General features: G+C 45.0%; 2 protein-coding genes across 8 annotated transcripts in view; one reads left to right on the forward strand and one right to left on the reverse strand.

The window, feature by feature from the left end:
- The window catches only part of PDGFRL (platelet derived growth factor receptor like), a 47,239-nt gene extending 25,718 nt beyond the window's left edge, over window positions 1–21,521 (forward strand). Inside the window, exons 3-6 of one of the 2 annotated variants that reach the window (XM_060001165.1) lie at window positions 9,538–9,689; window positions 13,904–14,197; window positions 19,208–19,347; window positions 21,005–21,173. In XM_060001165.1, coding sequence (XP_059857148.1) covers window positions 9,538–9,689; window positions 13,904–14,197; window positions 19,208–19,347; window positions 21,005–21,043 — 625 coding nt within the window. In that variant the 3' untranslated portion in view covers window positions 21,044–21,173. Of the gene's footprint in view, window positions 1–9,537; window positions 9,690–13,903; window positions 14,198–19,207; window positions 19,348–21,004 lie in introns of both variants that reach the window. The other variant, XM_060001164.1, reaches the window with a different exon arrangement.
- Window positions 21,522–21,897: 376 nt separating this feature from the next.
- Window positions 21,898–24,965, reverse strand: part of MTUS1 (microtubule associated scaffold protein 1) — a 160,777-nt gene continuing 157,709 nt past the window's right edge. For 3 of the 6 annotated variants that reach the window (XM_060001158.1, XM_060001159.1, XM_060001160.1), the window contains exon 15: window positions 21,898–24,469. In XM_060001158.1, the coding sequence (XP_059857141.1) occupies window positions 24,256–24,469 (214 nt within the window). In that variant the 3' untranslated portion in view covers window positions 21,898–24,255. The remainder of the gene's footprint in view (window positions 24,470–24,965) is intronic. The other 3 variants (XM_060001161.1, XM_060001163.1, XM_060001162.1) reach the window with 3 other exon arrangements.

Consider the following 24,965-nt stretch of genomic DNA (forward strand, 5'->3'; position numbering starts at 1 on the left):
TATTCTTCCCTGAAGGCGTGGCCACGAGCATTCAGCTCAGCAGAACGGGAAGATCTCTTTTCATGTGACCTCCCGCCAGAGAAGTGCTGATGGCCTTATTCTACACAGTGAAATTAGAATTACCAGAAATGTAATAATGGAAGTTGTTAACATAAATTACCCCATACACAGAATCGTATGGGGGCCAGGTTTAAAATTTGACGTCACCAAAATTACGTGGCAACAATGCTTTGCTTGTTATTTCTATGAGTTTCTCTACATGGAGCACGCACATCTGCTAAGTTATCTTTTGCCATCACCGCACACTTCCTCTACGTCACTCATTTGGTCAGGATTTGGTTAGGTATTTGAGATAATAGACACATGCTTCCTTTCCAACGCACAGTGGGAAGCATGGCAGATCCTTTTCTAGGACTTCCCAAGGATTCCATTCCCAGCTCTGACTACTGGCTCTGTGACCTTGGGTGAGTCACTGGATCTCTGTGAAATGAGGGATTCAACCAGATGATCTGTAAGGTCCCTTCTGGTTCCAAAATGACCCTGGAACTTGTACTTGATCTAACGTGAGTTAGATGATATGGGGGCCAAGGAGTTAGGACCCTTGGACAAGAATTCAACCCATGTGAATTCTATTCTCTTCTGCACATGGTCACCTGTAACTGCTGTCTGCATCACATCACGCCATGTAGAAGGCTGTGAGTGACACAGACAAGCATGAGACGTGTTCCTGATTCCTGCTTAAGAAGGATCATTTCACTAGAGAAATATAATAGGAAGTTGAAAAGGTTACATACTAAGCAGTGTGTGTGTGTGTGTATACACACCCAATAGCACCCCAATAGCACCTAAACTTTGTGAGCACTTATTCTGTGCCAGCATCTTTCCAGGAGCTTGTACATTTTTTAACTAACTAAATTCTCATAACAACCCTAGAAGGTAAGGACGATTAATCTCCCTGCCTCAGATGAGGAAATTGAGCACAAGTAAAGTTAAATAACTTGTTCACGGTCACAGAGCCAGTAAGTAGTGGAGGCAGGATCGAACCAAGGAAATCTGACTCAGTGCATGCTCTTAACCACCATTTTACAAATACCACCAACCATAAAGGGTCTTCCCAAGAATAGGACTTGAAAGAATAATGAGGTTTAGGTCAGATGGAAAAAGAAGAGAGCCTTTCAGAGGTAAAGAGATGGCTGGAGGGCTGGGATGGAAACCAACGGATGTGTCTGGGTGGGTGAGGAGTTGGGCTGGATGGAGAGGAGGGTCCACGATGGACGTGTTGGGAGAGCATAGGAGCCTTGGATTCCCGGCAAAGGCGGTGGCATTCGATTCTGTGCACACTGGGAGCTGCTTGTGTTGTAAAGCTGGAGGAGATAATAAAATGGTTCTCAGGAAAATAATCTGATGGTTTTGTAGAGCATCTGAAACATTCTTCTAGAAGGATCGATTTATAGGCTCATAGAACGTAAGGAATGGAAGAGAGACGTAGAGTCGATGTTGACATCAAGATCTAGATAAAATTGGAAGATTCCCCACTTACAGTGTTGACAGTGTGTCTTGAGATTTTCAGTGACCTTCCTTTTTTTTTTAACTGATCCATGGGGTTTCTAACTTTCTAAATTAAATGAGCACATATTACTTTGTCATAAGAGAAGAAAAACTGTAAGAAAAGCAAAGCAAGTTAAACTGCTTTAAAAACTGCAGAATGGATGCTCTGCTAATGTATAATCAGGGATGGCTCATTGGTACTTTAAAAGTCTGGAGGTGAGCTTTATATTGTGTTGCCTTTATAGCATGTGGCTGTGCACATTATTCTAGGTGGCCCGACAGGGTTTTCTGTTTGGTTAACCTCTGGTGTATCAGGCCTGGTGTGGGCTTGTGGTGTCAAAGGGATATCCATGCCTTGTTTTCTTAAGCTCTGGAAATCTCTGAAGGAGGAAGAGGAACTTTTCCTTTGTAAAGCAGCCAGATGGGTTGGCAAGAGAGGCAAAGAGGAGAGATGCCGCCAGCAGGCTGGAAGAGGTGGGGTGGGAAGAGAAAGGGAACATTCCAGTACAGCAGTCAGAGTGGGGTGGGTGTCCAGGAAAGGAGCTGGAGAATGAGAGAGAGGCTGGCAGGGCTGGAGGGACATCACGAATGTGAGCTCCTGTGAACCAGTTGAAAATGCCTACTATAACTTCTTTTTAAATAGCACAGAGGAATCTGGCATAAGTCATTGTAATAGAAAAGACCCAAGTCACATTTCATATACATTCACATAAGCTGTTGTTGGGATAGAAATACTGTAGTTATATTGCCAGGGTTTTGAGTACGTCCTTGGACAGTATTCAAATATGCAGACAGACAGATATCTAGATAGATAGATGTATTTCAGCTTAATTTCTGATATTGGAACTATATTCACTTTGAAGTTCCTCGGTTTACATATTGGGCTCTCTACTAGTTCCTCATACATATTTCTTTTCATCTTTTTTTTTTTTGGTCATAACTGTGGAGCTTTGATATATTTTACCCAGGATTTGTACTCTGTTGATGTGGCTCCATTCCCAGCACATGGTGGAGCAATTATTTTCTGACACATTCTTAAAAGGAGCCTTAGAGTAAACACAGGCCCTGTACGCACACTGGAAACATGACAAGCAAATACTCACTAATCTTTATCTCCCTTGATGCTTGGCACCGTTCCTTGCATGTAGTAGAAGCTAATAAATAATTTATGATTCTGAAATGAATGTTATTTGAATAAGGAGGATATTTGATTACATCTTTTTTGTTTTTGAAGCCATCTTTATTTTTTTAACATCTTTATTGGAGTATAATTTCTTTACAATGGTGTGTTAGTTTCTGCTTTATAACAAAGTGAATCACTTATACATATACATATGTCCCCATATCTCTTCCCTCTTGCATCTCCCTCCCTCCCACCCTCCCTATCCCACCCCTCTAGGTGGTCACAAAGCACCTAGCTGATCTCCCTTTGTTTCCGCTTACCCTTCCCCCTCCCCGTATCCTCAAGTCCATTCTCTAGTAGGTCTGCATCTTTATTCCCATCTTGCCCCTAGGTTCTTCTGACCATTTTTTTTTCTTTTTTTTTAGATTCCATACATATGTGTTAGCATATGGTATTTGTTTTTCTCTTTCTGACTTACTTCACTCTGTATGACAGACTCTAGGTTTGATTCCATCTTTTCACCTTCCTCCTTACCTTTCTGTTTTATGCAATGAAGTCATCACAGAGTCTCCCAAGGCAGAATATCTGGGATCATATAGTTGGGTGGCCCTAGGAAAGTTATTTAAATTGACCTTCAACTACTCCTCCTGGGACTCCAACACTGACTTGGGAAAGTTACCTAACCTCAGTTTGCTCACCTACGACAATGGGTATAATAATAGCACCTAACTCTCAGGGCTGTTCTGAGGATGAAATCAGTCCAAATGTGCAAAGGGCTTGAAACAGTACTTACCACGTGTTAAGCACCACTTAGATTTTAATTATGAGTCGTAGTTTCATCATCACCATCCCATGGGATTGAGAAAGAGTAACGTGCACCTTGGGTGCTGTCAGTTATAATGGTAATAACTGGTTGTTTTGCTGCCCTTGTTTCCTTCAACCACTTGCTGAATGGCTAATTGTCCATTTAAATAGAAAAGGGGGGTATCATGAATAATACTGAGCTAATTTAATCAGATCTTCCAGGTTTGAGGAATTTTTTTGGGGGGTGTGTGTGTGACAATATTTAACAAGATTTACAAGCTAGATAGAGGCACCATTTCTCAGTCAAAATTCCTTCCGTTCATTTCATTTCGGTAGGATGGAAATCCATGTCCTTTTCATTTACAAACATTCGTAACCCGAGTCTATATGACACTAGGTTAGAAGCTCTACCACTTAGAGTTGGGAGACTTTGGATAAAGTACTTTGTAAGTTTCAGTGTCTTCATCATAAGAGGGGGAAAATAGTACCTCCATCCTGATGTGGTTGTGAGGCCCGTCACAGTAACAATGTCTAAAATATATTGAGCTCTTACTCTGTGCCAGGCTCTGATCTAAGTCTTGAGCGAACTTTAAGAGCTTAGCCTAATGCCCTCCATAAGTGTTAGATATTATTGTTGTTGTTACTAGGAGTCTGTAGGTGTAGCCGGACTGGAAGGCGTGAGCTCTAGATAAGGAGTCTGAAGGTCATGGTGGAGCTGGGATTTGAATCCTATCAGTGTGGCGCCAAAGTCCATGATCTTATACCTCATGTGACTGCTGCCTGTCACCCCAGTCCTCTGGCCACCTGCCTTCCAGCCCAACTCTCTCTGTTATGAATTGAACCTGCCTTGGTCTCCTTGCAGGGATCTCCTTCCCTGGGAACATAAACCCTCTGTTTGGTGCATGTTGAAACATTCTGTCTTGAAGCTTGTCCTGGTCACCCTCCTTGGAATGCCCAGGGCACTTTGCATGAAGGAACTTGAGAGCAGGGAACTCTTCAGACATCATTGTGTCCTTAGCCTCTCTCCTCCCAATACTCCCATTTCATTTGCACTAATTGACTGTTTATGGAACCAATGAACTGATTCTCTTGGAACCCACGGCTCACCTCCCACACTTGTCTTATAGAGTCTGGGGGAAGGACAGGAGCGTGGATGACCCCACCATTGTCACCTGGTCACTTCCCCCAGACTTTGGGAGCCATCAGTCCCCTCCTCTGTGCCATCCCATGACATGGTCCCCTCCAGAAAAGAGTAGGCTGGGCTACATACATGAAGTTTCCAGCCTCCACCGATGGGGATGGACGCTGTGTATGTAAAGGCCAGGGTAGCCCATTGGAAGACACACATACACACAATTCTAAATATTGGACAAATACTCTTTGAAACCTGGATTTGTCCATCAGAGTTCACTGTGGGTCAGGTCTGGAAGTGCTGGTTTGGAATAAAAATGTTTGGGGTGAGCTGATGTGCTGGGGTGTTCAGAGCTGTCTCCAATTAATGTAAATTCTGCTTTGCTTTTTCTGGGGGGGCAATTTGTTGCAGCACCTCTTTTTATTATTTTTATTTTTCTTCAGAGTGATTCTCTAGTTTTTTAAAAAATTTATTGAAGTATAGTTGATTTACAATGTTGTGTTAATTTCTTCTGTATAGCAAGGTGACTCAGTTGTACATATATATATTCCTTTTCATATTCTTTTCCATTATGGTTTATTCCAGGATATTGAATATAGTTCCCTGTGCTATACAGTAGGACCTTGTTGTTTATCCATTCTATGTCTAATAGTTTGCCTCTGCTAATCCCAAACTCCCAATCCTTCCCTCCCCTCCCCACCCCTCCTTGGCAACCACAAGTCTGTCCTCTATGTCTGTCAGTCTGTTTTTGTTGCAGCACCTTTTTTTTTTAAAAGCTCCACTCAAACTTCACATCTTGCACTTCTTCCATCCCCAGGGATCTGTGAAGTAGTTACAGGAGGAGGGAGGGTCTACCGTTGAAGCATCTTGGGACCGGGCTCTGCAGGACTCAGTGAATCCTCGTCTTCACCTCCTGGTGGAGACTACCCCCAGAGGCCTGAGGTCACATCCCAACCCCTGGGGTAGCCTGCTGCTTGGACTATGTGAGCCCATCAGTAGAAATGGACATTTTAAATCCAGGCATTTAAACTGTAATCCTGCTAAATAATTTGTTTCCTGTTTTACATTGTTTACAAGAAGAGGGGGTGGAAAAATCCAGAAATGGTTTCCAGTGCGTTTCCTTCCTTCCACCCCCAATCCTGCTAAAGATACAGCATGGTGGTAGGGTGAGCCCCAGTGCTCCCTTTTTATGTGCAGTTTCTTTCCTGGTAGGAATGGCATCTTTCAATTTCTATCACTCCCGTGCTAGGACATGCTGGGCCCACAGAGGGTGCTCAGTACATTTATTGATCACTTACTGATTTCGTGCCCTGGGGTCTGAGCTCCATAGGGAATGTGGCCGGATGTTATGTTCCACCTGGGAAGACTTTCACCTCCACTGTCTGTCCGCCTTTGCAGCTTTTATCTGCTGAAATCAAGCTCCCTCCTCACAACTGAAATTACTATCTCGGTTGCCAGAGGCTTTCATTCTGCCAGATGAAGTGTGTGTGTATGTGGTCATGAATCTCTCTGAAAGGCATTAACCATCAATTTCTTGAATCTTTTTTTTTTTTTTTTTTTGCGGTACGCGGGCCTCTCACTGTCGTGGCCTCCCCCGCCGCGGAGCACAGGCTCCGGACGCGCAGGCTCAGCGGCCATGGCTCATGGGCCCAGCTGCTCCACGGCATGTGGGATCTTCCCGGACCGGGGCACGAACCCGTGTCCCCTGCATCGGCAGGCGGACTCTCAACCACTGCGCCACCAGGGAAGCCCTTGAATCTTTCTCCTTGATGATCCCCTTTCCTGATTCTTCTTTCATTGCTGATTCTACTTTTCCCCTCCATCCACCTCTACTTTTCCTACTCGCCCCGATTTGGCTCTAGATTTTGTCCTCAGCCTTCTCTTTCTTCTCCACACTTTTCCTTGTTGAGTTCATTCATTCCTTAGCTGCTGCCCGTACCCACTGCAGACGATTCCCCCAAATACAAATCTAGAGCTGTTTTACCTCCTCTGTGCCCGGCCTGTATTTCCAATGACACCACACGACATCCACACTTACCTGACCCACATTTTATCACAAATTCAGAATCTCCAGTAGTGAATCTATTATTTGGTCAGCCCCATCTCCTTTCTCTTCTCAGCTATTCCATCTTAGTTAAAACCTCATTCTTTCCACCGCGTGGAAATACAGATCAAGTGGTCATTCTTCATGTGTCTTTCTTCCACCTCTTATACCCAGTCTGTCGTAACTCTTCCCCAAGAAAGCAAGCCTTGTATTCACTTCCATTCCACCGCCAGCACCCAGCCTGGCCCCAGTGCTTGCTCTTCACCCCAGTAACGGCCTCTCCCTCTCCCTCCTCCCCCTGCCTCTCCCATACCTGTTCTCCCCACTCGTACCCTGGCTAAGGTGGGCCCAGTGCTTCCCACCTCCCAGACCGGGCGGTCCCTGCTGCCTGGTGAGTGAAATGTGTATCCCTCTCGCTGTTCTCAACCACATGCCCTGTGACTCCAACCCCCTCCCTCCATCTCCTTCTGTAATTAATGGATTAAATCCCCAAATCAGCACTGAGTGCCTTCTACCCACCATGCACTGGGGACACAGCAGTGAAATGAGCAGAGCAGGTCCCTCCCAGCCCCCTGCGGCTGTGTTCTCCGGAGCCAGCAAGCTCGCTGTCTCTCAGTCCCTGCTGTCCCTCCACCTCCACCTTTCAAAGTCCAGCTGCTTCTACCTCTTCCACCCGCAGTGATGAATCCCTTCTCAGAATTCCTACTGCTCTTGCTGTGAGCAGCGCTTTAGTTACACTCTGATCTTTTCATGTATATTAGTTTTAGCTCCCCAGCTGGATTGTAATATCCTTGAGGGCTACTGGTTTTTTTGTTTTTAATAAATTTATTTATTTGTGGCTGCGTTGGGTCTTCGTTGCTGCGCGCGGGCTTTCTCTAGTTGCAGCGAGCAGGGGCTACTCTTCGTTGAAGTGCACGGGCTTCTCATTGCGGTGGCTTCTCTTGTTGCGGAGCACGGGCTCTAGGCACGTGGGCTTCAGTAGTTGTGGCTCGTGGGCTCAGTAGTTGTGGCTCGTGGGCTCTAGAGCGCAGGCTCAGTAGTTGTGGCGCACGGACTTAGTTGCTCCACGGCATGTGCGATCTGCCCGAACCAGGGCTCGAACCCATGTCACCTGTACTGGCAGGCGGATTCTTAACCACTGCGCCACCAGGGAAGTCCTCGGCTACTGGTTTTTATTTGTGGTGCTAGCCATCCCCAATGTTGGGTGTGCATAGTTTTCATTGTAGTAGTGTTCACAATAACTACTACTAACCTGCAGTTATATGTAATTAAGATATAATTAGGAAAATACAGTGAACAAGGCATGGCATGAAGTACTTTGTATGCATTTTATCATCTAATGAATGTGTATTGGGTACATACTTAATTGAGTTAAGGAAGACAGTTTTGTTCAGCTGTTCTCCAGCTGTGGGTCTCAGGGGAGTCCTTTCTGCTCTCTGACACTCAGTTTCCTCATATGAAAAATTGGGAACTGGATTCCTGCTTTTTTTTTTTTTTGATTCCTGCTTTTTAAGGTTCTTTCCAGTTCCAACACTGATGTTCAATTTCATTTCAGTCCCCTTGTTTCTAGAGAAACTTTACTGTATACTGCGCACAGATTTGTTGCTTAGGGAATATAAAACAAATAGGGCACTATTCGTGCCCCCAAAGTTTTCACCATCCATCATAATAACAGGAAGCCAGAGGTGTCGGAGGGGTGAGAGGACAGAGCCAATTACATCACTGGGAGAAAGCAGGGAGATTTCTGAGTTGGTTCTAATTAGAAGCTTCCTGAAGGAGGAGAGATTTCCGTTCAGTTGAAAGGAGGCAGTTGAGGGAGTGGGAGTACAGAGCATCTCCTGGCAGAACGGGTGGGCAAAGCAGCTATTCAGCGGAGACCAGAACAGGTTGTGTTGAAGACCAACCAGCGAGACGTTCTGCTGCGTGCTGAATTTAAAGTGGTGACCGTGCTGTTACTGCAACCTATCACAGGAGAATCTCGCCTACATCAGAAAAGTATGTGGATCCCAGAGGGGATTTGAGATGCATCCTCAGGTTGAAACTATTTATTTTGGCATCCTCACATGCCAAGGCCACGGTGGGGGAGGGCATCCATCCCGAGGATGACACATATGGGTTCCTAACATAATATAATACAATTAATTACCATGACAATCGGCTAATATTAGTGTCTAATAATAGTAAATATTTATGTCTCCTCATTTCAAAAAGGACCTGAAGGGGTTTGCAAATATATTCGCATGCAACAAGATAAAAATACAAGAGATTAAAAAATGAGAAATTAAAAGAAGACATAATAGTGTGAGGCCAGAGGAGAAGTGCCCAAAAGCTCTAAATACTTGACCAGAGGTGGGTGCATGAGAGGGGCTCCGCGTCTCAGCAACCAATGCATCCTTTCCTGAAAGGGAAGTTTTTATTTTTAATAATGTAGCACCTCAAGGATTCCAAGCTTGTATTCAGAGCCTTATTCTTATTGATCAAAGAGGTTTTGCTTTCATTCCTGTTGACTGCTATTTAAATAAACTCATGAGAAACGAAAGCTGAAAGCAAGACGCCTGCCCAAGACTTTGTGGCTGAACTTGTGCAGCTGCGTCGCAATGCACCAGTGATTTTGCTTAAGGAAACCCCAGTCCTGAGGTTGAAGAGAATGTCTTCTCCTTAGAAAATGTGACTTCCTTCTAGGAAAGGCCTTTCTCTCTGCCTCCCCCATCTACCCCCCCGCCCAACACACTTTTCCCCAAATACACTCTTTTATTAGTCAGTGCCATCTGAGAAAGGGCACTCTGCCTGGAGCCGCTGGGGCTTTATCTGCGAGGATGATGGAGCAGGGAGAGATGGGCGCGAGGCCCCAGCCCCACCGTGCCCCGGCTTTGCTCTTGTTGACAGTGTGAAGCAGCACGAGCGCTACGGCCAGCTGACCCTGCTCAACTCCACCGCGGCCGACACGGGTGAATTCAGCTGCTGGGGGCAGCTCTGCAACGGCTACATCTGCAGGAGGGACGAGGCCAAAACGGGCTCCACCTACATCATTTTTACAGGTAAAAGGTTGGCTGCGTTAGTGGAACTCTTCAGACCTCTGGACCTGGTCCATATTACAGGTTCCCGCTGTCTGCTGATTATCAAGTAAGTACAATCAGAGCGCTCACTGTTTGCCAGGCTCTGGGCTCAATGCTTTACATCAATTATTTCATGTAAGTCTCACAAGAACCCTTCAGGGTCAGTACTAATATCATTTTTTTTTTCCAATGGGAAAGTTGAGGTTTAGAGAGATTAAGTAAGTCCTTCAGGTCAGACTGCAAGTAAGTGGCTGAACCTGGATTTGCACCCAGAACTGTCTGGTTCCAGAGTCTGTACCGCATTGTCCAATATTGTAGCCACTAGACATGTGTGACTTTAAATGTAAATGAGGATTAGTTAAAATTAAAGCTAAAAACTCAGTTCCTGGGTGGCACTCACCGTGCTTCAAGTGCTCTACTGGCGTGTGTGGCTGTAGCTGTCCTGGTGGATGGCGGGGACAGAGGACCACCCATCATCACAGAAAGCTCTATTGCACAGCGATGCTGTAGACTTTCGGTCGCTGTGCTCTCAGAATCTCTGATGCGCTCCTTTCCGGAAGCTCCACAGTCACAGGATGCCTGGCTAGAGGCCTCCGCGCGTTTGCCTTTGTGAGTACCGTGAGCTGAGGTTTGGGGGCAGTGTTCCCAAAGGCTGCAGCCTGTGTGGCTCCAGTCCTGATGCCTGAATCCCAGTGAGGTGCCTGAAAATAGGCAGATCTTCTCCCCTGTAGGGTCAGATCTGGGGTTGCCAGGTGGAACTTGCACTTAGAGAAACGGGCCCTGGAGAGCAGCTTGCCAGCCTCCTTCCTCTGCTGAGATCTCTAAACTCTAGAGTTTGGAGGAAGATGTTCTCCGACAAGGCTCAGAGGTCAGGAACAGCTTTCAGGAATCTTTCAAATGCTACGCCCTAGCGCTGCTGTGGTCCAAGGCATTTCAGGTGAAGCCAGGAGGCTTTCTGAGTGGGCAGGGGCTGCCACAGTGACTTAGGTCTACAACTCAAATGACCTCAGGCTCTGGCCTTTAATGAACGCTTTAGCAAAATCTCATGCACTCTCCCCTCCTACCCGAAGAGCTCCTCTCTGGCAAGCAGATACACGAGCAGGGCGCTCTGCCATCGTGGAAGCACATGCCTCTCATTCCATTTCCACAATACCGTGAGGAGGTGAGTGGAAACTACTTAGTTATCTGTTTTAGAAATAATAATGCTGTTGCTGAGACGCAACAGGGCAAGGGGATGTGTTCCACGTTCCATGACTTCACGTGGCGGAGTAGAGAGTCAAACCCCGTTTTTCTGATCCAGGATCCAATGTTCTTACTGCCTCAACCCACTTTTAAGACAAGGTGATGGACAGATTGACAGGCACACACGAGCTAGCATAAATGGTGTCATCAGAATTGCTGACAGTTGTTCATGGGCCATCGCTTCTGAGTCTCATTCTGGAATGTGCCACCCAGAAGTGCCCATGGGCCCTTAGTATGATACGACACCAGGAAGCGGCAGTGGAAAAGGCAACTAATGAAGACTAACAGAGCCTGTTGTTTTGGACAAGAAGTGATACCACATTTCAAATTGCAGAATGAAAATTCTATGCGGTGATTAGCACTGCCATGTCTTCCCCAAATAGTGGTTTTTGGAGCTGAGGTTTTGAACTGAAGACCTCCCTCAAGCAGACTGTCTCACTAGGGTCATAGGTTCTCTGAGTTCTGGAGGTAGATCCTCTTAACTTACGGAAGCCCTTTTGTGCATCAAAGGAAGGCTGAGAAAAATCAATATTTATTTCAACCTTCAAGAAACCTGGATCAGGGACGCGACCTAAAGCGTTGTATCGTTTTCTTATTCCTCGGCACTAGGAGTCCGGTTGGATTTTCGGTATAAGGTTTAGCGATGTGTCTTTTCAGCCACTGGGTGGGTTTGGAAAACCAGGATGGGCTGTTATGGAGGCTATTGGCTCTGGAGTCTTTCAGAACATATGCTTCCCTACCACCCACACAGAGAAAAGTCTGGCATTCGTTATGTTTTTATGTTTCCTACGGTTTGATTGCAAACACTGTGAAGCTTCTTTTGACTGTGGTTAATTTGTGCAATTTTTGATGAAGCAACTGCCACATGTTATATTTAATCTGCATCCAGGAGGCTCTCAGAGGGTTTTTCCCCCTCTCTAACTTTATATTGAAGTATAATGTATACAAAGGGAAATACACAAATCATGACTCTGCAGCTCAGTGGGTGATCCTCAAGGGAACTGTACATATGTAACCACTACCCAGATCAAGGAGGAGGATATTACCAGCAGTAGGGCTTCTTCATAGTGAAAGGCACAGGCTCCAGATTACAGATGTAGTGAAACCACACTAACAAGCACTTTACCAAATGTGGAGTTTGTTATCATTTGGATTTCAGCTTATAGCCTATTAACTAAGTTTTTTGAGTGGGGGGCATATGTGATCTATAATTTTAAATATAAACTTGAACATACTTTTTTTTTGGTAGATGGAATCTACTGATGGCAAATTTTTTTTTATTTTAAAGGAACTTCAGTATTATTATTTTTCAAGTTACAATAATCAAATGAATTAATAAAATATTTTATGTAGTACATGCTTAATAAATGTCAAGTGATGAATAAATGAAAATTTGACAGGTTTAATTCATAGATAATAATTTGTTTACTCATTCATATATTCTTCCTGCAGCCTTTCTTACTCCATTCACTTGGCAAATACATATTTTTTTTCTGTTTGTTAAAGCAACGGGTGTGGTCACTTCTTTCAAAGCATGGATTATAGTACAGGAAGTAAGACCTCATTTTTGTGTTCTGAAGTTCAGATTGTCCCCTTCTACTGGCTTTGCTCGTTGGTTCAGATTCCTCCATAAAACCTTAAAACAAACGTTGTTTCTGAATCTGACAACCATACATTCCTTAAATACGTTTGCTAAGAAGAGATCTTTAATACTATCTGCTCCAGATTCTCCTCTTTACAAATGGGGTTGTTGAAGCACAGAGAGATGAAGTGACACGTTCAAGGCCACACGGACTTATTCTGTGTGAACACAGGGGTGTTAGGGACGATGTTGAGCAAGGTGCCCTCGCCTAAGCCTGAAGGTCAGTTTATCGTGAAGTGGCACAAGTCACCCAGGCTGATGGAAAGTCTTGCAAAAGATGGAGACTCAGTAAGCCATGATTCCATGTTACAGAAGCTGGCGCTCAGAGCTAAAGAACGCTTGGCCCATGGAGACATTTGCTATTGTGTCCAGGAATTCTGTCCCCAACCTAAAAAACAAAAAAATCGTACAACTGGGGCACAAAGGCTAGTGAAGAAAGCCAAGAATAATTGTTTCGGGAATACTGTAGGAAAACATAGGAGACAATGGAATAAATGTTGAGTGTGATTCAGTTCAAAGATTTCTCTTAGATATTAGTGTAATCTCTCACAGAATGATCCAGAAAACAAAGTATTTAATGTGCCGTGCTCAAAACAAAACCCCCCAAACCCAATCCAGAGTCGCTTGACTGTCCTGAGGGATGAGTGGATAAACCAGTCCTTACTTCTGTAAGATAAAAATGCCATCATCTAGAGCTTAAAGAACATGCAGCGCGATTTCAAAGGGAACAGGAGAAGTGTAAGCAAATGGCTGCAGGTCCCCAGCCCAGTGGCAGCCAAGCAGAGCCCAGAACCTGAGACCAGCGGGTTCCTCATCTATCCCTGCTTGATTCCCTTTCCATTGACCTTGCTAGGAATGAGTCCCCTGGGCTAAGAGGACACCAGCACCCTCACTGGGCCCGTCTCAGAGAGGTTCTGCTGAGCCAGGAAATTCCTCCCAACGGGCAGATACTAAGCAAGGGCTGTGGGGCTGACTTCTCTAGACACACAGCAGATTGTCCACAGGTGTTAAAGCTGCTCTTAACACAAGGAAATTGGCCTCCTTCCCTGCTTCCTAAGTGGGACAGTCCAATGGGCCTGATTTGGGCTTGAACTAATACCTATTTTATTTCCTTTAAGAAGATGGGAGGTAACATCCTTCTTCCAAAAAAGGAAAAGTATTTTTAAAAATAGCCTTTTCAATTCATAAGGACTCCATTATCCGAGTATATTGCCAATCCACCCTCATCTTTGTGCCCTGAATATAAGAATCCCTTTAAGTGCTCTTACCTTGTTTCTCCAGAATAAATGAGGCTGTGTCTCTCCCTTTGCAGAGAAAGGAGAACTCTTTGTACCTTCTCCCAGTTACTTTGATGTCGTCTACTTGAACCCGGACAGACAGGCTGTGGTTCCTTGTCGAGTGACTGTCCTGTCGGCCAAAGTCACGCTCCACAGGGAGTTCCCGGCCAAGGAGATCCAGGCCAACGGAACAGACATCGTTTATGATATGAAGAGAGGCTTTGTGTATCTGCAACCTCACTCTGACCACCAGGGGGTGGTCTACTGCAAGGCGGAGGCCGGGGGCAAGTCTCAGATCTCTGTCAAGTACCAGCTGCTCTATGCAGAAGGTAAGCCCGCTCCCCTCCAGGGCCGAGATGTGAGTCACTTCCAGCTGGTCAGCATCAGGTTCTGCTGTTCCCAATTATGGAGGGAAATTAGGCACAGAATGCTGTTCTTAAAGGCTCCTCTGCAGCACCGCCATTTCTAGAACGTTCTACCTCCTTGCCCGTGACCCCAACGCAACTCCCCCCGACTCCCTTCTCTTCACGTCCTTGCAACATTCACTCTGGTCCTGCCTCCGTGTGACTGATCGTGGGGATCCCAGATCCCCATGTCATCCTCCCGTGCTCTGCAGCCTGAGCTTCGGGCACACGGCCAGCCAGCGAGCAGCTCTCCTACGGCAGCACCACCCGTCACCTCCCGTCCCTCGACAAGTGTTCTCTCGAGCCTCCCTCCCCCGACTTGCAGGAGAGAAAGCACCCTCCCCGGCCCTGTGAGGGAGGAGAGGAGGTGGTCCCTCACTGATGACTCTCCTCCCTCCGAGGAACTCTGACGTGAGCCTGGTGAGTGGTCTGCGTCTGGGGTGGAGGGGTCCTGCTCAGGGACCCTGTGATGGGATGAGTGGCCCCAGAGCTAGCTGCTCTCTGAGATGAGAACTTAGGCTCCTTCATGCCCCTTGTTCTCAGCCGTGAGACTTATTCACAAGGCCGCAATCTCCAACACTCTGCTACGAAATAACCCTCTCAGCCCTCCATTAACCACCCTCCGCTGCAGCCATCTCTCTCCTCCATCACAGCCAAACTCCCTGAAAGAGCCCTCTCGGTACCCATCCGTCCTCTCCCCTCCCACATGCTCCTTAGCTTTCTCCCCTAAGCTCCACCAAAGCAGCCTTGGCTAAAGGCTCTCCCAGGCCATTAAGTCCAGCAGACAAGTTTCTGTCCTTGTCCTTCTAGATTCTACTTTGCCTACATGAAACCCTCTCTCCCCTGGTCCCATTTTTTTTCCTGCTTTTCCCACAGCCTTCTCATTCTGCTTTGCCAGCTCTTTAATTTTTAAAAAAAATTTTTATTGGAGTGTAGTTGATTTACAGTGTTGTGTTAGCTTTAGGTGTACAGCAAAATGAATTAGTTATACATATACATGTATCCACTCTTTTTAAGATTCTTTTCCCATATAAGCCATTACAGCGTCTTGAGTAGAGTTCCCTGTGCTATACAGTAGATCCTTATTAGTTATCTGTTTTATATATAGTAGTGTATATATCTCAATCCCAATCTCCCAATTTATCCCTCCCCCTGCTTTCTCCCCTGGTAACCATAGGTTTGTTTTTTACATCTATGATTCTATTTCTGTTTTGTAAATAAGTTCATTTGTACCCAGTTTTTAGATTCCACATATAAGTGATATCATGTGATATTTGTCTTTCTGTGTCTGACTTACTTCACTCAGTATGACAATCTCTAGGTTGATCCATGTTGCTGTAAATCGCATTACTTCATTCTTTTTAATGGCTGAGTAATATTCCATTCTTCTGTCGATGGACACTTATGTTGCTTCCATGTCTTGGCTATTGTAAATAGTGGTGCAATGAACATCGGGGTGCGTGTATCCTTTTGAATTATGGTTTTCTCTGGATATGTGCCCAGAAGTGCGATTGCTGGGTCATACAGTAGGTCTGTAGTTTTTTAAGTAACCTCCATATTGTTCTCCATAGTGGCTGTACCAATTTACCAACAGTGTAGGAGGGTTTCCATTTCTCCACACCCTCTCCAGCGTTTATTGTTTGTAGATTTTTTGATGATGGCCATTCTGACTGGTGTGAGGTTGATACCTCATGGTAGTTTCGATTTGCATTTCTCTGATAATTAGTGATGTTGAGCATCTTTTTATGTGCTTTTTGGCCATCTGTATGTCTTCTTTGGAGAAATGTCTATTTAGATCTTCTGACTATTTTTTGACTGGGTTCTTTGTTTTTTGATATTGAGCTGCATGAGCTGTTGTTATATTTTGGAGATTAATCCCTTATCGGTCGATTCATTTACAAATATTTTCTCCCATTCTGTGGGTTGTTTTTTCATTTTGTTTATGGTTTCCTTTGCTGTGCAAAAGCTTTTAAGTTTCATTAGGTCCCATTTATTTATTTCTGTTTTTATTTTTATTACTCTAGGAGGTGAATCAGAAAAGATCTTGCTGTGATTTATGGGAGAGAGTGTTCTGCCTATGCTCTCCTCTAAGTGTTATATAGTATCTGGCCTTACATTTAAGTCTTTAATCCATTTTGAGTTTATTTTTGTGTACGGTGTTAGGGAGAGTTCTAATTTCACTCTTTTACATGTAGCTGTCCAGTTTTCCCAGCACCACTTATTGAAGAGACTGTCTTTTCTCCATTGTATATTCTTGCCTCCTTTGTCATAGATTAGGTTACCATAGGTGCTTGGGTTTATCTCTGGACCTTCTATCCTGTTCCATTGATCTATATTTCTGTTTTTTTGTGCCAGTACCATATTGTTTTGATTACTGTAGCTTTGTATAGTCTGAAGTCAGGGAGCCTGATTCCTCCAGTTCCATTTTTCTTTCTCAAGATTGCTTTGGCTATTTGGGGGTCTTTTGTGTTTCCATGCAAACTGTAAAATTTTTTTGTTCTAATTCTGTGAAAGATGCCATTGGTAATTTGATAGGGGTTACACTGAATCTGTAGATTGCTTTGGGTAGTATAGTCATTTTGACAATGACATGGTATACCTCTCCATCTGTTTGTGTCACCTTTGATTTCTTTCATCAGCATCTTACAGTTTTTTGAGTACAGGTCTTTGGCCTCCTTAGGTAGGTTTTATTCCTAGGTATTTTATTCTTTTTGATGTGATGGTAAATGGGATTGTTTCCTTAATTTCTCTTTCTGATCTTTCATTGTTAGTATATAGGAAAGCAAGAGATTTCTGTGTATTAAATTTTGTACCCTGCGACTTTACCAAATTCACTGATGAGCTCTAGTAGTTTTCTGGCAGCGTCTTTAGGATTTTCTGCATATAGTATCATGTCATCTGCGAACAGTGATAGTTTTACTTCTTTTCCAATTTGGATTCTTTTTTCTTCTCTGATTGCCATGGCTAGCACTAGCAAAACTATGCTGAATAAATGTGGCAAGAGTGGACATCCTTTTCTTGTACCTGATCTTAGAGGAAATGCTTTCAGCTTTTCACTGTTGAGAATGATGTTAGCTGTGGGTTTGTCATATATGGCCTTTATTACATTGCAGTAGGTTCCCTCTATGCCCACTTTCTGGAGAGTTTATCATAAATGGGTGTTGAATTTTGTCAGAAGCTTTTTCTGCATCTGTTGAGATGATCATATGGTTTTTACTCTTCAGTTTGTTAATGTGGTGTATCATATCACATTGATTGCTTTGCATATATTGAAGAATCCTCACATCCCTGGGATAAATCCCATTTGATCATGGGGTATGATCCTCTTAATGTGTTGTTGGATTCGGTTTGCTGGTATTTTGTTGAGGATTTTTGCATCTATGTTCATCAGTGTTATTGGCCTCTAATTTTCTTTTTTTGTGGTATCTTTGTCTGGTTTTGGTACCAGGGTGATGGTGGCCTCATAGAATGAGCTGCCTCTCCCAGGTTTTAAGTGTTGGAGTTCCCCAAGGCACCTTCTTTGTCTGTCCTCATCCTCTTCCTGGGTGTTCTCAACCATAGCCATGCTCTGCTGCGTATCTATTCACTAATCACTCCCAGGGGAATGTATGTGGCCCGGATCTGGGAGTGCAAGCTTCGTGTATCCAATTCTCTCCCTAACATCTGTGCTGAGATGCTTCACAGGCCCTTCCTTGGACTCTGGGCCTTCCTCCCAGGTCTGGTTCTCCAGCTTTACTCCTCCCCAGTGATGGCACTGCAGTTCCAGGGTGCAGGAGCCCCAAACACTCCCGGCTCCTCCCAGTTCTTTTGACTTATTCCATCAAATGCCCCAAATTCTGCTGTTTCTCTCCATCCTACTGCTAAGAGTTCAACTACCATCATCTCTTCTTTGAGCCAATATGAATACCTTTCCAACTGCTCTCTTCTGTGCCCATGCTTTCTCCATCTTCCACACTGTAGCTGATTATAGCTCCAGTTAAAACCATTCAGTGGGTTTCTGCTTTTCCTAGCAGAATCTTCCACGTGGCCTGAAAGGTCTTCTTGCATGGCCGGCCTCTGCCCTCTCCCAGGCTTCCCTAACCTCCCCTCCGGGCCTGTCTGCTGGTGCCTCCCCTTTTTCCTTCAGATTTTAGTTCAAACCTCCCTTAAGGAAGCCTTTCCTGCTTCTCAGACCATCCTGAACCTCCCCAGCACTCTGGGCTTCTCCTTCAAGTTCTTCCCACAACTCAGGTTCTAAACCAACCACACAGTGACCTGCTGAGTGTCTGCCTCTCCCATTAGAATAGAGGCCCCAGAGCTCAGAGACCACGTCTGTCTGGTTCGCTGCCATAGCCTCCACTCCCAGCACGTGGCCTTGCTCAAGGCTGCTGTCAAACTTACTCGAGTGAACCGAGCCTAATGAAGAATTGTGTCTCTGAAACGCTGTGAAGTAGAAACATCACGCACCCTTCCTACAAATGCCTCTCCCTTTGGCAGATTCAGACTCTCTCCTGTACTTCCTGAGGCCGCACACCTGTCCATCTTCACCCATCAGTGGCTCTCCCTCCAGGCTGCCTTCTCTTCCTTCTACTTGCTCTGCCCCCAGTCCCCCTCTTCTCCCTCTGCCTTTTTATTCCCTTCTTCTCCCTCTACCTTTTTATTCCCTTCACGTGAGCTCCTGGCAGACCTTCTGGGCTCTTCTCCTCATTACAAGTGTAATGCCTGGACCTGGGGACTTCTGGATGACCACCCCGTTCTGGACCACCAAGGTAGAGAAAGAGGAGGTGTTAGAGGAAACCAGAAGTGGTGGAGAGGGTAGGCCCGATGCTAGGTGGGGAGCTGAAGAAAGGCAGGAATGTTCCATACCTGCCCAAAGAAGAGAACACGTCTGTTGGTTTGTCTCTGCCATGGCCCATGGATTTCATCTCACGTCCCCTGTCCCCTGCTCACTTCCAGTTCCCAGTGGTCCTCCGTCAACAACCATCTTGGCATCTGCAAACAAAGTGAAGGGTGGGGATGACATCAGCGTCCTCTGCACGGTCCTCGGGGAGCCGGATGTGGAGGTGGAATTCAGGTGGATCTACCCAGGGCAGAAGGTAAGCATACCCCGGCCTCAGCCAGCTGCCTTACTTGTTTTGTTCCCTCCCCACCCCCAACTCACTGATACGGACTGTAACTTAAAGACGTATGAGAGACGTGTGCAGCTATGGTAGGGCTAAGGCTCACTTGTTTTCTCCTAAGATGTTTCAGTGTATTTACAAATGGCTTTTTTTAAAGGACAGGAAAAAGGTGACTGGGTTCCATTAGGCAATTCAGTCAATGTACTCTCTTCATGTTATTTTTCTTCACGACCCTTAAGGAAGGGGGCGGGGCATGAACAGGAAAGGAGGGCCTCCTTCCTTCACCTGCAACCTCAATCTTCAATCTTAATTCTGGGTCAATTGGAGGCCAATCTAACCTCCTTCTGGAATCCTTCAGTATTCTCCCCTATAAAAGCTGGGCCCCAAAGCAAGGAGCTCTAAGTAGACAACCACCAAGTTGGCATATAAATCCAGGCCTTCAAAAAGGTGCTGTGAGGCCGAGATCATTTTAAAATAGACTTCCCATAAAAACAACTCCAGCACATGTAGCCTCTGGGCCTGTTCTGCTCACAAAAATAAACAGCTTTGCTACCAACATGGAATAATCCCTTTGTTGCCAGAAGAGATTTGGCCTCCTAAGATGTACTCACTCGGTAGCAAATACACTTCTGCTTTAAGGGCTGTGATTGGTGGAAAATAACTCCCCCTGGAGAATGGTACTTTTCTAGTACTAGGTACTTGTTTTTAAAAAGTGTTGTTCCGTTTAGAAGACATTAATAATTTTCATTAGTGGTGGGTTCTTTTTTTTACGTTGCTAATTAGCAGAAAGGGTATTAATCTAGTAATACTATAAATATTACAATTATGTTAAACTAATCCAGAAAACACTACTTATCACCAAAGTTGGAAGAAGCATCTCAAAAGTGACCATCTCACTTTCTAGAAATACGAAGTCAAGTCACCTAGGGTGTCACGTTATCCATCCTCGGTACAACTTCTCTCCCACTGTAGTCCTAGGACACATTTGACTAATCTTATGTCTCCCTCTCCCAGTCTGAACAATTAGGGGCTCGTATTCATTTACGCGGTGAGTGCTTCGGGCTTCTTTTTGACTTTAAGTTCTGCGAATAAGAACCACTGTGCGAAGGGGTGAACGTGGGGAGTGTCAACAGGAGAGCAGTGGAAAATTTTATCTGTATTCTTATGCCTAATACCAGTCCCACATTCTTGGAGTTCCAAAAGAATAAAATTTATATTAAGTAGAAACATTGATGAAAAGGGCAGAAAGAGGGCTTCCCTGGTGGCGCAGTGGTTGGGAGTCCGCCTGCCGATGCAGGGGACGCGGGTTCGTGCCCCGGTCCGGGAAGATCCCACATGCTGCGGAGCGGCTGTGCCCGTGAGCCATGGCCGCTGAGCCTGCGCGTCTGGAGCCTGTGCTCCGCAAAGGGAGGGGCCACAACAGTGAGAGGCGTGCGTACCGCAAAAAAAAAAAGGGCAGAAAGTGAAAGCCAAACAGCATAATGAAATTCAAGACTGCTTGGAGAAAATGCAGCCTAGACTGACTAGACAGTGTTGAGCCGCACATACCAAGTAGTCTTTTAGAAGCATGTGTTCTGCACTTCGCGGAGGATGAACGGGAGCTGTTTACAGCAGCTTGTGGTTTGTGCTTCAGCCCCGGTGGGTGTCGTTCAACAGGATGAAAGGCCCGTGACGATTCAAGACACTTGGCGGCTGATCCACAGAGGACTGGGCCACACCACGAGGATCTCCCAGAGCGTCCTGATCGTTGAAGACTTTGAGATGGTGGACGCAGGTTATTACATTTGCACCGCTCAGAATCTCCGAGGACAGACCTCAGTAGCTACTACTGTGGAGTTTTCCTGACTTGGAAGATGAAGTACAAATGAATTGACGGAAAGCCCACTTGTGTACACAACCAGCTCCAGGGTCCTTTTGACTAGTGCTTTGCCAGAGGCTGATGTCGAGCGCCAAACCCCAGGCCCTGCCTTGTGAGTCAGACCCAGACCTCCAAACTAAAAGGAAGTCACCCGGTCTAATTATAGAAGTGTTAATTCTAGCAGAAAGCATGTATTCTGACTGCTGACCTACATATATGGGTTTCTAGTGTTTATACTAAGAAGGCATATATGTAAACAACTTTATATAATCATTTCTATTAAACGAGCAAGTTTTTGTAAAAAACAAAAAATGGGCTAAGTGCTCGTTTTTTAAGTTGGCTTGAAGTACATCCAGAAGGATTTTTGGGCAGCAATGTCCGAGTCAATACCTAATATTCTCTTTGATATAACAACCACAAAATATGAGAATCTAAAAACAGAGTAATAATATAGTTCAACTATACAACATGAACTATTGTATGATATGAAGGTATCAAAAAATATGTAAACTTTTTAACCACTGCACTCAAAAGTACTAGTTCTAGATTAGACATTCTATAAGAACCACAGCATGTGTTTTTAAAAGTTTAACTTTTGATATAAAATAGATGCATAGATCAAGGAAGATTCAACTTTGTTTAGGCTTTTTTTTTTTTACCATCTTCAAAAATATTTAGACTGTAGCTGTTCCAATTTTCTTACCTTATACAGCAGAACTTATTATTAAAACCAGTAAAAATTTATTTCTCAAATACACACAGCTTTGAATTTAGAAAAGAAAAGCTCTAAGTCTAGCTCTGTGAGCCAAATTTCAGCCCATGACCAGTTTTGTGGTTGCACTGGAAATTCCTGGGAAATAGGTTAAGAAGGAGACACGATGTCAATTCCTGTGCCGCTATAAACTGGGTAACACTTTGGAGGGTGAAGTATGTCAGAGGATGCAATTCTTCTATTGAATATTCCAGCATTATTTATTTGATCAAAGTAAAATACTTTCCATCACTACAAACTGAGCACAACTACAGTTGTTTACACATCCGTATTTTTATGACGTGCCAACATTTTGCATCCTAAGTGATAACATTTGGTTTGAAGATAATTTTACAGTTCCGTGTTTTGTTTCCTATCTTCTCTCCTGTTGTCTCCCATTCTCTGAAGACATTTTATATTAACTGTGTAAGGATCATTTCCCCAGACACCTAAATGGCATGGAGCACAGCAGGGAACAGCACGAGATTGACCATGTGCAGGGAAAGGATGGCAAACCCAACTTTGGCTAAGGACATTGAGAACAACTTGGAAAGGTGAGCAGAGAGATTCCAGGAGGTGGCAGTGAACCTATGTTCCCATTTATCAGAAACAAACGTGGAAGGTTACACACATAATCAACGGTTGGAGGTTAAAAACTTCAGACACAATCACTAGTAAAACAAAAACTAACAAAAAACCATGCATCATGAATATCAATCTGCTTTGTAGTGTATACGTAAATGTCAACTCAAAGGTCCACCTCTAGTAGCCTGAATCTGTTCTTACTATAGCGCTTATCTGTACAGCCATCGAACATCAGTAATGCTGATTAGTAAATACAGCACAAGCTTGACACATGCAGGGAGAAAGAAAAAAGCCACAGTTCTTCCTTCCACCTCCCCCAAAGTCTCAGAAGTGGGGGAGGTAATAAGTGAAGTTTTGAAAGGAAATTGAAATGCAAATTGAGAAGAACTGTACAAGCCACATTCTTCTCTCATCAGCTGGTCATTCTGCTACCTTCCCAAGGACAGAAGGACTCCTCAAAGGTACGTGGAAGTTTAGCATTATCTCCAGAGACTGTTTTGTTCTATTATCAAGGTGCTCACGTTCCTCCATAAGCATTGAGTCCTATCTTTCTTAGTTCTGCGAGCCAATGACTCCTTTTCATTCTTTAATCTCTCTAGGATTTCCCAAAATTTATACTGTCGGATCCAGGCCTTGGTTTATTTGGAAAGTGGTTCAGCACCTTGAAGATGAGCTGGCTCTGGAAAAGCACATTCCTTGTCCCAGAGAAGAAGTAGGAAGGAGGTAGAAGGTTTGCTTTTGTGGCTCTGGATGGGGGAGAAAGGAGAGGGGGGAATGGGGATAGTGGGAGAGAAGCAGCCAGTTGAAATCACTGAGGATAGCTCAGATCAAGATAAAAATAAGGCAGAAAGCAATCCATGGGTACTGCCCTTTCTTTATACACATTTTTTTAAAAGCAAAATTAGGGTTCTACCTTGGCTCATAGCCTGAGAAAATGGGTTGTAGTATTTTACGTCCACATGGGTAAGTTTAAAAAGTCTAGCTAGTTTCAACTGACATGGCTGAACACTGAAAGGCTGCCAACAAGTTACTCTGAAAGGATGCAAAGCATGAACAGACGTGGGCAAGTCAGAGCTCTTTCTGTCTCTCCCTCTCCCCCCCATGGCAAAGGGCTGAGCAGGGTTGGTGGTAAAGAATTCTAGTTCTAGCAACTACTGCTCTTTCTTCTATGGCTTTTGCAGAGATGCATACACTGACTATTTAATTAGCACATCTCTAGACAGACTCAGCAAAGGAGGCAGCATCAGACACATGACACTCGGTTACATCCACTTCATTCACACATCCCCAGTCAGACCAAAATGTAAATCACAAGAAGGTGTCTGTGGTGAAGAACGTTACAAAGGTTATATAAATCTTTATCTTAACAGGCCCCTGAGAGTTTTCCCCTTTATGCGTAGGTGAAAAAGGCAACGAACAAGATCTTCTCGTTCCGTAAGTGCTTTGTGCAACAGCGTCCACGTAGATCCATTCCGACAGCATCGTTTGGGGAGGAGTCTCCTGGACCGAGTCGGAGTCTTCCTCCAGAGTTCTGGTCTGGTCTGGAAGGGGCCGGTTCGGGCCATGACTTTCCAGTTCTAGGACAGGCTGTGCGTGTCAGCGAAGGTGGCTCCAGCCCCGCCCCCTGCCCCCACGATTGTGGGTGGGTCAGTACTGCAGAAACGCAGTCTGTCTCCAGCTCCCAGGAAGGTCATCTGGGCGAGATGCTGGGGCTGGGGAAGGAGCCGGAGTTCCGCGGTGACTGGAAGGGGATGGCGGGTGACGTGGGGGACCTCTTGGGGCTGCACAGGTCCCCGTTGTGCAGCTTCCACAGCAGCTCCTCGTTCTCCATGGAGAGGCGCTTGTTGACTTTGGACTCCTTCTCCAGCGACTCCTGCAAGACGGCCTGCTCCGTGGAAAGTTGCCTGGAAGACCAAAAAAAAAAAAAAAAAAAAAAGCCAGAAATCCTGTGACTCTGATTGCTTCTTTCTTTTTTTTAAAGGTTGAAAAAAATCTTACTATTTATTTTAAATTTGAGAGCCCCAAATGATCTCTTTGGAATAAAAGGAGCTACCGTGCATGGGTACTGGGCTGGCAGAGAAACCCGGGAAGTGTGACCTAGAGCCAAAGAAAAAGCTGCACTTTGGGGCAATTTCACAGTAGGGTGAGTGATGCTCCCACAGCTATACTGCATGTCTTAAGACCCTCCTATGTGTGGGGCTGTTTCCTGTTTGGTCTGGTGGTGGTCCTTCTCTGAAAGGGAAGGGAAGGCTTGCCTGCTGAGGACTCAGCCTTTGGTCCAGGCCACTGTGGTAAAGGCACTAAACGCTACAATCGTTTTTCCAGATAGAAATCAGAACCTCGTTAACTACCCGCTTCTGTTGCATTTCCAGGAGGGGCATGGGTGGAGTGTGGTGAGAA

Source organism: Delphinus delphis, chromosome 21 (assembly GCF_949987515.2).
Source record: "Delphinus delphis chromosome 21, mDelDel1.2, whole genome shotgun sequence".
NCBI lineage: Eukaryota > Metazoa > Chordata > Mammalia > Artiodactyla > Delphinidae > Delphinus > Delphinus delphis.